A 13,482-nucleotide genomic window follows, 5' to 3' on the forward strand; every position below is an offset into this window, starting at 1 on the left:
CCGGTAGAGTTTTTGCTGCGGGGCTCTACCTGGCGCCGCTGCTCAGTGCACACCGGCTGTGACGGCTCCATCCACCTCACGGCGATTACCTCATTAACATTATGGTTCCCTTAGAGCATTGAGATTAAACGTGAAATATTGCTAAATAGGTGCGTTTGCTTTTCACTTCGACAACAAATCCTCTGCCAATTCTCGGTCTGTCAACTCTCTCGTCCCGTGTGTGACTCCTGCTGCTCTGAGCTGACGGACCAGATGCGTTCACGGTCAGTATGTAGCGTCCGTTGTCTGACTACTGAGTGATAACATGGCGCTGATACGCCAAAATGAACAAAATGGGTCAATTCTTTTTATTTATTACTTAAAGGCTACATGCCTCTGTTTTTTGTAATGTTCAAATGTTTTTAAAAAAAGAGTACATGTTGAATTACAGTACAGGGGATTTATCGTTGTTGTTGTTTTGTTTTTTTATCGTGGTATCGAATTTAGTATTGAGAATCGTGGAAATTCACTGGTATTGGTATCGACTACTAGATTTCTGGAATTGAGACATCACTAGTTTCCACTTGCTGTTGTTGTTTCTATGGGACACAAACTGGTCACTTCTCAATGCATTGTAGCCAACACATTAATACACTTGAGCATGTTAACCCCTTACCGTTCCACACTCTTTTAAGAAGGGTAAGGGACCAGGGGTTCTTTAGGAGGAGATAGCAGGTCAGCAGTAGATGTCACATAGAAGTGGTGTACATCATCTGAAAGCTGGAAACCTGAAGACCAAATTGAGATGCAGCTCAGCACTGAGTGTCAAGTTCTTCTAGTCATTAATGAGAAATAAAGATTGATTAATAAATGAATTAGTCAATTAAAATAAATAGTGAAAGTGTTTAAGAGTGTGGAACACTATGATAGAAGTATATGATGTCATCCCCATGCTCTATTATGTCCTTCATAAGTTGTTACAGCAATTTTTGGTTTGATACCATTTGTACACAGGATTTGTTACTATAATTTATCAATATATTTTACCACTGGAGAATTGATCAAAATGTAAATTACCTCACAATAAGACACCACGACCTTGAGGAAGCTACCATAAAAAAAAGCCATGCCTGTGATTTGGGATCAAAAACTGTTTGGACGTTTTGAGATTTCTGCACGAATTTTCATTTTTGTCAGCGATTGAATGGCGAGCACGATGTCAGTTTGTGTAAACTGCTCAGCAAACCCCTTATTGTCAATGTAGCTAGGAAAGCCAGCCATCCTCTGAATGTTTCTAGGTCTCTAGTCTGATCCATCCATCCTCTGAATGCTCTAGGTCTCTAGTTTGATCCATCCATCCTCTGAATTGCTCTAGGTCTCTAGTTTGATCCATCCATCCTCTGAATGCTCTAGGTCTATAGTTTGATCCATCCATCCTCTGAATGCTCTAGGTCTCTAGTCTGATCCATCCATCCTCTGACTGCTCTAGGTTTGTAGTTTGATCCATCCATCCTCTGAATGCTCTAGGTCTCTAGTCTGATCCATCCATCCTCTGAATGCTCTAGGTCTCTAGTCTGATCCATCCGTCCTCTGAATGCTCTAGGTCTCTAGTCTGATCCATCCATCCTCTGAATGCTCTAGGTCTGTAGCCTGATCCATCCGTCCTCTGAATGCTCTAGGTCTCTAGTTTGATCCATCTATCCTCTGAATGCTCTAGGTCTCTAGTTTGTGGCTGTAAAGTTTCATGAGGCTGTGATTATCCTAGAGGTCACCACAGGTCATTTTATACAGTGAGGTCAATGAAATGTCTCCTATGGGGACTAACATCATCACACATGAATATAGTTGGGCTCATTGGATCCATCAGAGTCTCAGCTTTACACTGATACACGGATCCCAGTATGCAGAAATATTCAAATTTTCAATTTGTATTTAAGTAAATTAATCAGAACATTCCTTAGCTACTTCCATCATCCGTTTATAGAACACCTAAACACGTTCCCTTCAGACGAACAGACAGGATATTCAGGTCGTTGTTATGTAGCTGATCCTGACTGTTTACAGCTCAACCTACCAGGCACATCATTATCATGCTGACTCAGCTCAGTGACCCATCAAAGGTCCATCAGTCACCTGATCAGATCACCTTCTGCACCAGAGAGAACCAGAGAGAGGCATCTCTGTTCCTCTGCCCTCACTCTGCATGGGTTCAGGTGTGTGTGTGTTAGGAGCTGCCTTCAGGTCTTGTTCATAGTGTGTGTTTCATGCTGATCTCCTTTCACAGGGGATTAAGATCACACAGACACACACACACACACACACTCCTCTCTACACAAATAGACTACAGAATTATTTTAGACAGCACTGAGGAGTTATTAGTGCTGTAATGTCTGTTTGAACTCAGCTATTCTTAAAATGGGAACACAAAGAGTAAGAAACACCTCAAGTTATAAAGTTCATGTCACAAATATACTGTATATATTATATATATATATATATATATATATATAATATATATGTATATGTATATAAACTGGAAAAAGAAAGTTCGGAAACTTGTGTTTGGTTGATTATTTCTCTGTTGTTACAATGCTAATGGTCATTGTATTTTACATGGTTGGAAAGCCTGTTTATTTACCTTAACAAGAGTCAGTACCAACAGGAGAATACACTGTTTACCATGGCAGAGCATTTTTGGCAAATTTTTCTTGGGCGCCTACCCACATAATCAGCTGTGCTGCTCATCCAACAAATGCATGATCCTTACAAGTTGGACATCATTGTGAAGGTAAATAAACAGGCTTTCCAACGATGTGAAATACAATGCCAATTTGCATTGTAACAACAGAGAAATAATCGACCAAACACAAGTTTCCGAACTTTCTTTTTCCAGTATATATATATATATACATTAGGGATGTCAATAATTAACCGTTAACCGACATTAAGCATTTTAATCGATTAACCCTATCGGTTAAAATAGAAATGTTAATAATTAACTCAAAAGCTGAGCGGCTCAGAGGAGCGACTCGTCACTTTAAGGAGAAAAGCTGGTCCACCTTAACAGTCCACCTTAAGAGGCTAGCCGGAATTGCAGGATACAGGAAGTTGGCTCCGGTCTCTGTCTCGCTTGAGCGGAGCGGAGGAGTTGTAGTTTCGTAGCATTTATTCACCAACAAATAAACTGTACACACACTGCTTACACCTACGATTCACAGCTAGAACGCCACCGACAACCTTACACTCATCGCCAACACACACACGTTCTGATGGAACTCACTAAAAGTTACGCAGACTATGTGTGCGGCAGCGAGCACGAAAGCCTCCGCAATGCTAGAGCTGCTAACGTAGCACAAATACACACACAGTTTATTGGACACTCTCTAAAGTTACGCCAGGCAGACAGACAGCTGACAACCTGCTAAACTAAACTAAATGTGTGGTGGAGACTTTTACTGGGAAAGTGGCTGCATGTTCGCAACACTACATGCAGCATCGTAGCTGCTAAGTTAACGCTCCCGGACGGTGAACTGGAGACTCCCGTCAACCAATATCTGTTGTGCTCCTGCAGCTGGTACATGCTGCATGCGAGGTACAAATCTTGTCGGTTAACGGTTAATAATCGGTTAACAAGGGTTGATTATCGGTTAAGACATTTTTCAATACGAGGATCCCTTATATATATATATATATATACATATATATATATATATATATATGTTCAAATCATGTAGTTTTGGTTCCTCCTGCAGTGTGGATGAGTCACTCGTTCATCTACCATCATTTCTAAGAGTGTCTTCAGTTCTAATATTTTTGGGAAATAATTCTGAAGCTTAAGAAGGTTCATAAGATCCTTCTCGTCCCTATCACCGGCAGTGTTTTTCAGCTCTTCCTGGGGAACCCTGAAGCCAGGCGTTTCCAGGCCAGACAAGATATATAATCTCTCCAGCCAACCCGTTCTCACTCCCAACTCGTCAAATACCACAGTTTGGTCGGTGCCCCTCGGCATCGGAGACCGACGCAGCCTTTAGCGACAGTATGTGACAAACCGGACTTTCAACTAACACTTATGTAAACCCACCCACGTTATTCAACACAAACACAAGACTTTCAACCAGGAGACCGCTGTTGGTGTCCCATGTGAAACCAAAAGTAACTTTTACTTATTTTGTCACGTCAGTCTTAAGTCACGTGACTTGTCGGTATCGTCAGTCCCGTGAGTCGATAGTCAGTGAAGTTAACATCAACCACGACCGTTTTCTAACCCTAACTAAAGTTGTTTGTGTTGCCTTAACCTAACTTCCTGTGAAAACGGAAGGTCATTTTGAAAGGACACTATGCATGTAACGAGCTGATATTGACACACCGTCCACGGTCCGTCCAAAAGTAACGCAAGAGGGGTGCTACCCCGCGTGTCGGTCTCCGATGCCGAGGGGCACCGACCAAGCGGTGGTGTTTGACGAGTTGGGAGTGAGAATGTGTTGCTCCAGCGTGTTCTGGGTCGACCCCGGGACCTCTTATGTCGGTATCAGACTACACAATATTTTTGTCTTTGACGATGGTCACCATGTCAGATCTAACGATCACAGCGCCAAAAAATTCTTGCAGTGTCTTGGTCGGGTGACTGGCAAGACTACACGTATGACCACGACCAATCACGGCACGTCATACTCCTCAGTCATGCGCAAGTTCAGAGGTCTTTGGGGAGACGGTTGAAGCAACTGTCAATCATGGCAACAGAAGCGTGTGTGTGATGCTGGCGGTCTTGTGTTGCGAAAAGAAAATTAAAATTGGGCTGTCCATACTTCAGTCAGTTTGGTTGTCCCACCTGACAGCAGCAACCTCGGCATCCCTCCTAGGCGTGTCGAGACGAAAAATTCTTACAGGTTAGACTTTTCCTAGGGGTGTCGTGAGGCGTCCCAGACGTGGCGTCGGTTGTCGTGGACTATGACACACTACACGAGATAAGAGGATTGATTTTCGCACACGACACTCATTTATTGTTCCCGATCCCCTACGACGGTCGTGTTGGGCTATAATCGTCTGATATCGTGTAAAGGAAGGCGATATGGCGTCCTGATCAGATGTTGAACCACCTCACCACTTTGTCTTTTTGGAGACGAGGCCCAGAATGAGTGTTAAACACTAACTACCAGTCAGATGGGGGTTAATATTAATGTTGTTTTCTAAGTTTACTTGACTCATGCTCATCCATCAGGTGGTAAAAACAGGGAATATGGTCACTTGGTCTGGTGCGCAGGATTGTCTTTTTCCTTTTCTTAGACATGTCCCTGTGGTTTATTCAAGTGTCCATTTTCTTTTCACCGTTCACTCATGTTTGAGTCATTTTCCTTCGCTCCATGTATAATGAGCCGTGTCAATCTAAACACTTTGCCCTTTTGTTGGTTCATAATTAAAGAGGGAACACAATGGACTCGTGGTTGACTCGAAACACAGCCGCTGACATTTTCCAGCTCGTAAGGTGTGACTCACTCTGCTCTTCTTTTCAATGATTTCTATTCACAAGATGTTCTTCCTCAAACTTTTTCTGGTCTGTGTGGAGGGGAGAGGCGGAGGTAGAGGAGGACACAGGATGAAGGATGGAGAGTCTCTCTGTGTGAGGTGTCATGGCTGCTTGTAATGAAGGTCAGAGTAGATAATACTGGAAAATGTCACTGTGGTTCCACGGCGGCCCCTCAGGATCCCTCCTGTGACGGACACAGATGACCTATCGGCAGCAAATACACTACTGTTCAAAAGTCACCTGTTATCTGGATGTTTTTCTCCTTTTCTTCAATAGTAACTCTTTTAACAGATCAAAACTGTATAATTCAGACACCAAATGTATTATTTACATATGAAATAGTTTTGGCCCCAAAAGAAGAAGAATGAAATGATTCAAACTTCCATTTAATCGATGTGCCCACGGTGTTGTTGCATAATGGAGAGTTACGGTTGGAGCTTGAATTTGTTTTCCGATCCAGAAAAGCGTCAGTGACCCTCGATCAACAACATCTATTTGTAAAGAGGACTTTCTACAACCTTGAATGAAAGTCCAATCAGATATATAGAGTAGTCCTCTCCATACTCGCAAACCTTGAGACCTCAAACATAGGGAGGATTTTAAAACCAAAGCGGGAGGGTCTGGGGGTCCTCCCCAGATAAATATGAGTTTCAGAGACTTTGTTTTCTGCATTCCGGTGACTTTTAAAGAATGAAAATAACAAAATAATAAATTCACTGCAACAGCATTTTTTGTTAAATACTTCTCAAGACCTTGAGGAACACCATAGAAAAAGCCATGCTGTGATTTGGTTTCAAAAACTTTTAACATTTGCATGTGATTATCATAAAGTGGGCATGTCTGTAAAGGGGAGACTCGTGGGTACCCATAGAACCCATTTACATTCACTGATCTGGAGGTCAGAGGTCAAGGGACCCCTGTGAAAACGACCATGCCAGTTTTTACTCGCCAAAATTAACTCAATTTATGAGCGTTACTTAGCCTCCTTCCCAACAAGCTAGCATGACATGGTCGGTACCGATGTATTCATCAGGTTTTGTAGTTTCATATTTTTACCTTCACTTCACTGAACCTGCTCCAGCCTAAAGACAGTAAAGTCGGTCTGGATCGCCTGCAATCCCGCTGGTCTCAAGAGTGTTAATTAAAATCCAAAACCTGCTGGACGTAACTAACAACTGTCAGATTAACGTCTGGAGCAAAACGTGGAAATTTTGGGAGTAAAAGTATAAGTTAAAAAGCATAAAGGACCGGGGGTCCGATGTCTTCACACAACCCCACCTACAAGACCACCCACTACAGCAACCTCTTGCATCACAGGCAGGTTGGCACTAAGAAGAGTCCAGAAATAGTAAGAGAGGAAAAAGAGGGAGGGAGAACAGAGAACAGTATCAGTGATAAGAAGAAACAAAGGAGGAGATGATGAGAGAGAGAGATGAGAGAGAGGGTGAGTGAGTGGGAGTCGGGTCTTGTGGAAAGCCCCGCTATAAAAGATTGATGCAGAGAAGTTGGATTGAGTTGCGCCGCAGGGGAGAGGAGAGAGAGAGCATGAGGAGAGGAGAGAGAGAGTGCATGGGGAGAGGAGAGAGAGAGGGGAGGTGGACAGGAGAGAGGGGAGGTGGAGAGAGGAAATCTGGGGGGGAGGAGAGGGGGGAGGTTGGAGAGGAGAGAGGGTAGGTGGGGGAGGAGAGAGGGAAGGTGGGAAGGAGAGAGAGAGCATGGGGAGAGAAGAGAGTGGAGGTGGAGAGGGAAGATAGAGGGAAGGTGGAGGGAGGACAGAGGACAGGTGGGGGGAGGAGAGGTGGAGAGGGGAGAGAAGGGAGAGGGGAGGTGGAGAGGACGAGAGAGGGGAAGTGGAGAGAGGAGAGAGGAGGTGGGGGGGTGAGAGGGAAGGTGGAGAGGGGCAGGGGAGGTGAGAGGTGGAGAGATGAAGACAGATGGATGACAGATGCATCATGTTGGAAGCTGTGAGAGATGGAGAGTTAGTGTGACTGTGTGAAAATAGAAAAGACCATTTCTTCTGGTTCCAAGAGAGTATAGCTCCGAAGTGATGTGAGCTGTTGTTGCTCAGCGTGGTCTGTTGTGGTGTTTCTGCTGGTTTGTGGATTGCTCCAGCGTGGTCTGGGTGGTGTTTCTGCTGGTTATTGTTGCTTCAGTGTGGTCTGGGTGGTGTTTCTGCTGGTTGTGGTTGCTCAGCGTGGTCTGGGTGTGTTTCTGCTGGTTGTGGTTGCTCAGCGTGGTCTGGGTAGGTGTTTCTGATGGTTGTGGTTGCTCAGCGTGGTCTGGGTGGATGTTTCTGGCTGGTTGTGGTGCTCAGCGTGGTCTGGGTGGTGTTTCTGCTGGTTGTGGTTGCTCAGTGTGGTCTGGGTGGTGTTTCTGATGGTGTGGGTTGCTCAGTGTGGTCTGGGGTCAATGTGTGACAGTTGATAGTCGGCTATGCATTTCATCCGTGTGTTCCTATTGCTGAGCTCTTATTGTTGTTACTGAACTCTTCTTCTGGTGTTTTTGTCAGTTACCAAACATGTAACATGAGCGTTACCTCCTCTTTCTTCTTCTTCTTCTTCTTCTTCAGGGTATCTCGGGCTGCCTCCGTCCTGCTCTCTGACCCCTGTTTCCAGCTCCACTCCATCCAGCATCTGTTAGGAGAGGGAGGAGACTCCTCCGTCTCCTCGGCGGCCGTCGCCATCCCCGCCCGTCCGGTAGTCGGGTCCTTGGGGTCGACCGTGGCCCCTGCAATCCCTTCGGCCGCTGGAACCGCGGGCTCTACAGAACGCAAGCACTTCTCCCTGCACGCATGTGAGTGAACTCATCAAAGTATTTTAAACGCCTTCAGTGCACGGTCTGAAATGAACTGTTTCTACTGCCGGCCACTGTGGCATAAATAATCGCCCCTTTCGTATCAGATTTGAGGACGCTGATTGGCTAAATTTAATGTCATGCGTTCATAGCTTGAATCAGCTATTGGATAAGCTGCTACATAGACCCGTCTGCTGGGGGGCGATTTCTCCATCGCCCCAGAGCTGAACTTCAGACATACAGACAGACAGAGGGGAGGCAGACAGGTAGAGGGGAGTCAGACAGGCAGAGGGGAGTCAGACGGACAGAGGGGGGGCAGAGGGGAATCAGACGGGCAGAGGGGAGGCAGACGGGCAGAGGGGAATCAGACAGGCAGAGGGGAGTCAGACAGACAGAGGGGAGTCAGACGGGCAGAGGGGAGTCAGACAGGCAGAGGGGAGTCAGACAGGCAGAGGAGAGTCAGACAGGCAGCGGAGAGTCAGACAGGCAGAGGAGAGTCAGACAGGCAGAGAGGAGTCAGACAGACAGAGGGGAGTCAGACAGGCAGAGGAGAGTCAGACAGGCAGCGGAGAGTCAGACAGGCAGAGGAGAGTCAGACAGGCAGAGAGGAGTCAGACAGACAGAGGGGAGTCAGACAGGCAGAGGGGAGTCAGACAGACAGAGGGGAGTCCGACAGGCATTGGTATTGTGTAGATGGTCTAGACTAGACATTCAGAGGGAGTCAGACATGCAGAGGGGGAGTCAGACAGGACAGAGGGGAGTCAGACCGGCCAGAGGGAAGTCAAGACAGAGCAGAGGAGGTCAGACAGGACAGAGGGGAGTCAGACATTGCAGAGGGAGTGCTCAGACAGGCAGAGGGGGCAGAAGTTCAGACAGACAGAGGGGAGTCAGACAGGCAGAGGGGAGTCAGACAGGCAGAGGAGAGTCAGACAGGCAGAGGGGGAGTCAGACAGCAGAGGGGAGTCAGACAGGCAGAGGGGAGTCAGGGGACGTGCAGTAAAAGCATATATTTTGCACAGATGATTTTCTATCATATTTTACCACATATTACTGGCTGCATTCCATATTTAAAACACACAAATAATTATCATTATTATTTTTAGTAGTAGTATTAGTAGCCGCCCTGTTTAATACCAAACTCCGGGACAATCACAGAAGTTAAAAGTCGATTCAGTATTCTCCTTTAAAAGTGATCAGTCAGAAGTTTGGCTGAGTCGCTGCCTTGGAAACAGGCCCGATATGTTCTTAATGGGATTTAGACTCTGCTTTAATTTTTGTTTGGAGCTGCAGTCTCATTCATCTTGGCCACAGAGCTCTCCTTGTACATGTGAAATGGACATAACAGGGAGCAAGGAACCTTTTTATGCGCAGTCAAGGTTTTCTTCGTTGCTTGTTGTGACTCCATGTTGTAACCTTCAAGCTGACTGTGTGGTGTTTTTTTCAATCAGTCGATGGTTGGAAGTTGACATGTCTCTAGACCTTCCAATTGCCATTCTGTTGCTACGGCAACAGCTTTGGTTCAAGTTTACTTCCTGTCAGCTGCTGTATTAAATACCATTGTAACAGAATGCAAAGGGGCCCATTTACAGTGTTGTTGTCAAGTTTGAAAAGTTCTATAAACATGTCACGGAAAGCAGCGAATCACAGATACAACACCTGTGACCCGCCTGCCGAGGCGATATTCACCTGAACGTTCACCAGTCATTTGCCATCGGAAGCGATTGTTATTTCGCCCCTCGTGGCATTGAGTGGAAGTGAACAGGAGGCAAAGGTTATTCTTGCCCATGTGTGACCGTGCTTACACTCGGGCTCTCAATGATTAAAATATTTTATTGTGATTAATTTGCATTATTGTCCATAGTTAATCGTGATTAATCACAAATATTACGCGCATTTTTTATATTTATATCTTTCAACTAATGCGAGCTCAGACAGCCAGATTAAAGGTCATCTGGAGAATCTAATAAGAGTACACTTGATTTTAAAAAATATCTGACTGAATAACCCAGCCCAGTGTTGCCAACTCTTTTCAATGAAAGGCTTCTCCAAAAGTAGTTCAATCTGGCAAGAAAGTCTCCAAGTCTGCAACACCGATAGTCCGTCGGTTCACGCTTCCCTCAGAGGCCACTCCCCCAAATGATCATTATTGAACGTCAACAACCAAAGTGGCTGTTGTTCAGCACCAGTCACACAGCAGTTCGTGACATAGTCACAAAATGTAATGTATTGTTTTGTGTACATAGACAACATTTTTTTCGTGATGGTCAGCACGAAATCAGTTCGTATGTAATCCACGTAATTGTGAAACCGGGAAGTATAGAGAGTGTGCTGAACATCGCGTAGGGAGGAGGTTGGAGTGGATGTGGGGGTCAAAAACACAGGACTTTCCAGGAGAGCCGGTGTTCGTGTCCCTGTGGTGAAACCAGAACATACTTAAGTTACATTACCTGTCCAGGAAGGTTTTAATTTTTTTTTTAACCCAAACTGCGAGCTTTCATAAACCTAGACTAACTAATTTTCGTCACGTAACTTCCGCACGTTAAGTTTACACCCCCTTCTGGTGTTATTTTAACCCAAAACCACCATCTTTTACTAAGCGTAACGAAGTAGTTTTGTTGCATAAGCCTAACCAAGTGATCGTATTCCTAAACCTAACGGAGTAAGTAGTTTTATTTTGAAAAAAACATGGAGCGGAAATTGACACGTACGTCTCGTGTTGCTGGACATTCGTAGAAAAACGCACAAAAAATACGTCGTTGAAAGTCGTGCTGAGCGTCACAAAATTAAAAAGGAAATTTGTGTCTATGTACACCAATCAAATAGATTACATTTTGTGATTATTTGACAAACTGCAGTGAGACTGTGTACTTACAGTTAGCTAGCAGCTAGCAGCTTGTGGCAGACTGGTGACGCCCAATGAGTGTCTGCCTGCCTGGAGCAACACTTCCAACCATACCTGATCACTTTCAGCTCAGACTGAACAGACAGACTCTTACGACAGGTCTGAAGCACTCGTTCACATCGGTATAAATTCTCTTAAATCACTCTGACGTGACACTAAAGAAGAAATCTGTTCCGACAGATCTGACCAAGATATGATTGGTTTTATATAGATATATTTATAGAGATATAATTTGAGTTTGGTGAGAGGAGTTGTAGACAGACTGACAGATGGAGGGAAACACAGACACATGCATCAACTGACTGTTGTTTTATGTACAAATATGCAGACGTGCAGAAGACAGATGAGATACAATGATTTTGTCACTCTGCAGACACATAACTGGATTTCTTTCTGCTGTTTTATCACCGTTGAATAATAGAAAATGATGACGAGCGGCGTGATTTCTGAAGCGACTCGCAGCATCAGAATATTGATGTTGTCTGTCAGTGTCTGTTGGTGTTGATAACACACAGAACACAGCCAAATAGCAAAAGGCCCCGGTGCCCTGAGTTGAGCCGTCGCCATGGTGGATGTCCCGATCACCACGGGCATCCTCCAGTCGTTGCCGTGGGAACGCAAGCCGTTTCCATGACCACCTTGGGTTGCATCCTCTGGAGGATTTGCTCTGTCTGTGGAGGTCATTCTGGACCCCCGCCCGCCGTGTAGCATTTATGAACACTACATAAACATGTAATACATGCTTTATAACACTTAATGTCACTTAATGTTTATCAATGTAAAGTATTTTGCAGTGGTGAAAAAGTACCTTTACTGCTGATTTTTAGATATAATTTGAAGATTAATTAAGTTTTATAACATTTATATCCAGCACAAAAAGGGTGAAAAAAACATATACAAACAAATGAGTAGGCAGGAAACCTAACAGTTATTAATAAAAGAAAGGCAATTATTGGTTTCAATATGCAGTGGGCATTGGCGCATGCAAATACATTACATATGTGCTGTATCAAAACCATCAGAATCTTGATAGGTTGGTTCTCACTCCGGACATATACCCCACTAACGCTGTCACATTGTTCTTTAATCATTTCATTCTTCCAGTTCAGATCTTCATCAGCATCTTTCCACATCTAACTATTTCCATAATTTGTTCCTTCCATATTTCCAGTACAGGTGTATTAGGCTCTTTCCAACATCTTAGAATCAGCTGAGCACAGGTTATAAGCCCGCTCTTAATACTCTAATGCAAATGTAATTACATTTGGATACATTTTGAACAGATTAAAATGTGCAATTAATTTGCAATTAATCATTTTTAAATATTTGAAATCGATTGACAGCCCATGGTTGAACCAGGAACGAAAAACAATTCAGGACTGAAGTGAAATAGAATCAGACAATTACAACTGTACAAATTAAAATGGAAATAAAACAATAAAACCAATACATTTAAAGATAAGATATGTTGGAATAAAATGATGAGCTCGAATTAATAAAAAATATGTTGTTTTTTTCTACCTGCTGCACGTGAACGTCCTCCAGGTTAACTATCAGTGTTATCAGTGAGCGATGCTTAGGTGAAACCGGTCCATACTGTTCCAAGTATGTGTCAATAAAATAAATTAACTTAATATTAGGGCTGTTAATCGATTAAAAATATTTAATCGCAAATTATCACACATTTTCATCTGTTCAAAATGAACCTTAAAGGGAGATTTGTCAACATGGGAGTGGACAAATATGCCGCTTTATGCAAATGTATGTATAGTGTTTATTATTGTAAATCAATTAAACAACACAAACACAATGACAGATATTGTCCAGAACCACTGCATGTGATTATCATAAAGTGGGCATGTCTGTAAGAGGAGACTCGTGGGTACCCATGGAACCCATTTACATTCACATATCTGGAGGTCAGAGGTCAAGAGACCCCTTTGGAAATGGACATGAGAGTTTTTCCTCGACAACATTTAACTCCAAGTTTGTAGCGTTATTTAACCTCCTTCGCGACAAGCTAGTATGACCTGGTCGGTTACCGATGGATTCATCAGGTTTTCCAGTTTCATGTGAGCATAGTATATGAGTATCTTTAAAACTGAGCTACAACCTAAAAAATCATTGCAAATGTTGCGTTAATGTGTTAAAGAAATGAGTGTGAATTAGTTTTTTTAATATAATATTTCAGCTTGTGACATTAGTCCTTGTTGTTTCTGACTATGGCGGTTCCTTTGTTAGGAGGAGGCCGTTTCTAGGCGGTGCATTCAAGAACAGTTCCCAT

General features: G+C 43.9%; 1 protein-coding gene across 1 annotated transcript in view; it reads left to right on the plus strand.

The window, feature by feature from the left end:
- LOC119498058 (E3 ubiquitin-protein ligase RNF123) overlaps positions 1–13,482 on the plus strand; it is a 222,629-nt gene that overhangs the window by 158,651 nt on the left and 50,496 nt on the right. Inside the window, 1 exon segment of the mRNA XM_037786545.1 lies at positions 8,073–8,296. Within this exon segment, the coding sequence (XP_037642473.1) occupies positions 8,073–8,296 (224 nt within the window).

The sequence above is a fragment of the Sebastes umbrosus genome, chromosome 1 (genome assembly GCF_015220745.1).
Source record: "Sebastes umbrosus isolate fSebUmb1 chromosome 1, fSebUmb1.pri, whole genome shotgun sequence".
Lineage (NCBI taxonomy): Eukaryota > Metazoa > Chordata > Actinopteri > Perciformes > Sebastidae > Sebastes > Sebastes umbrosus.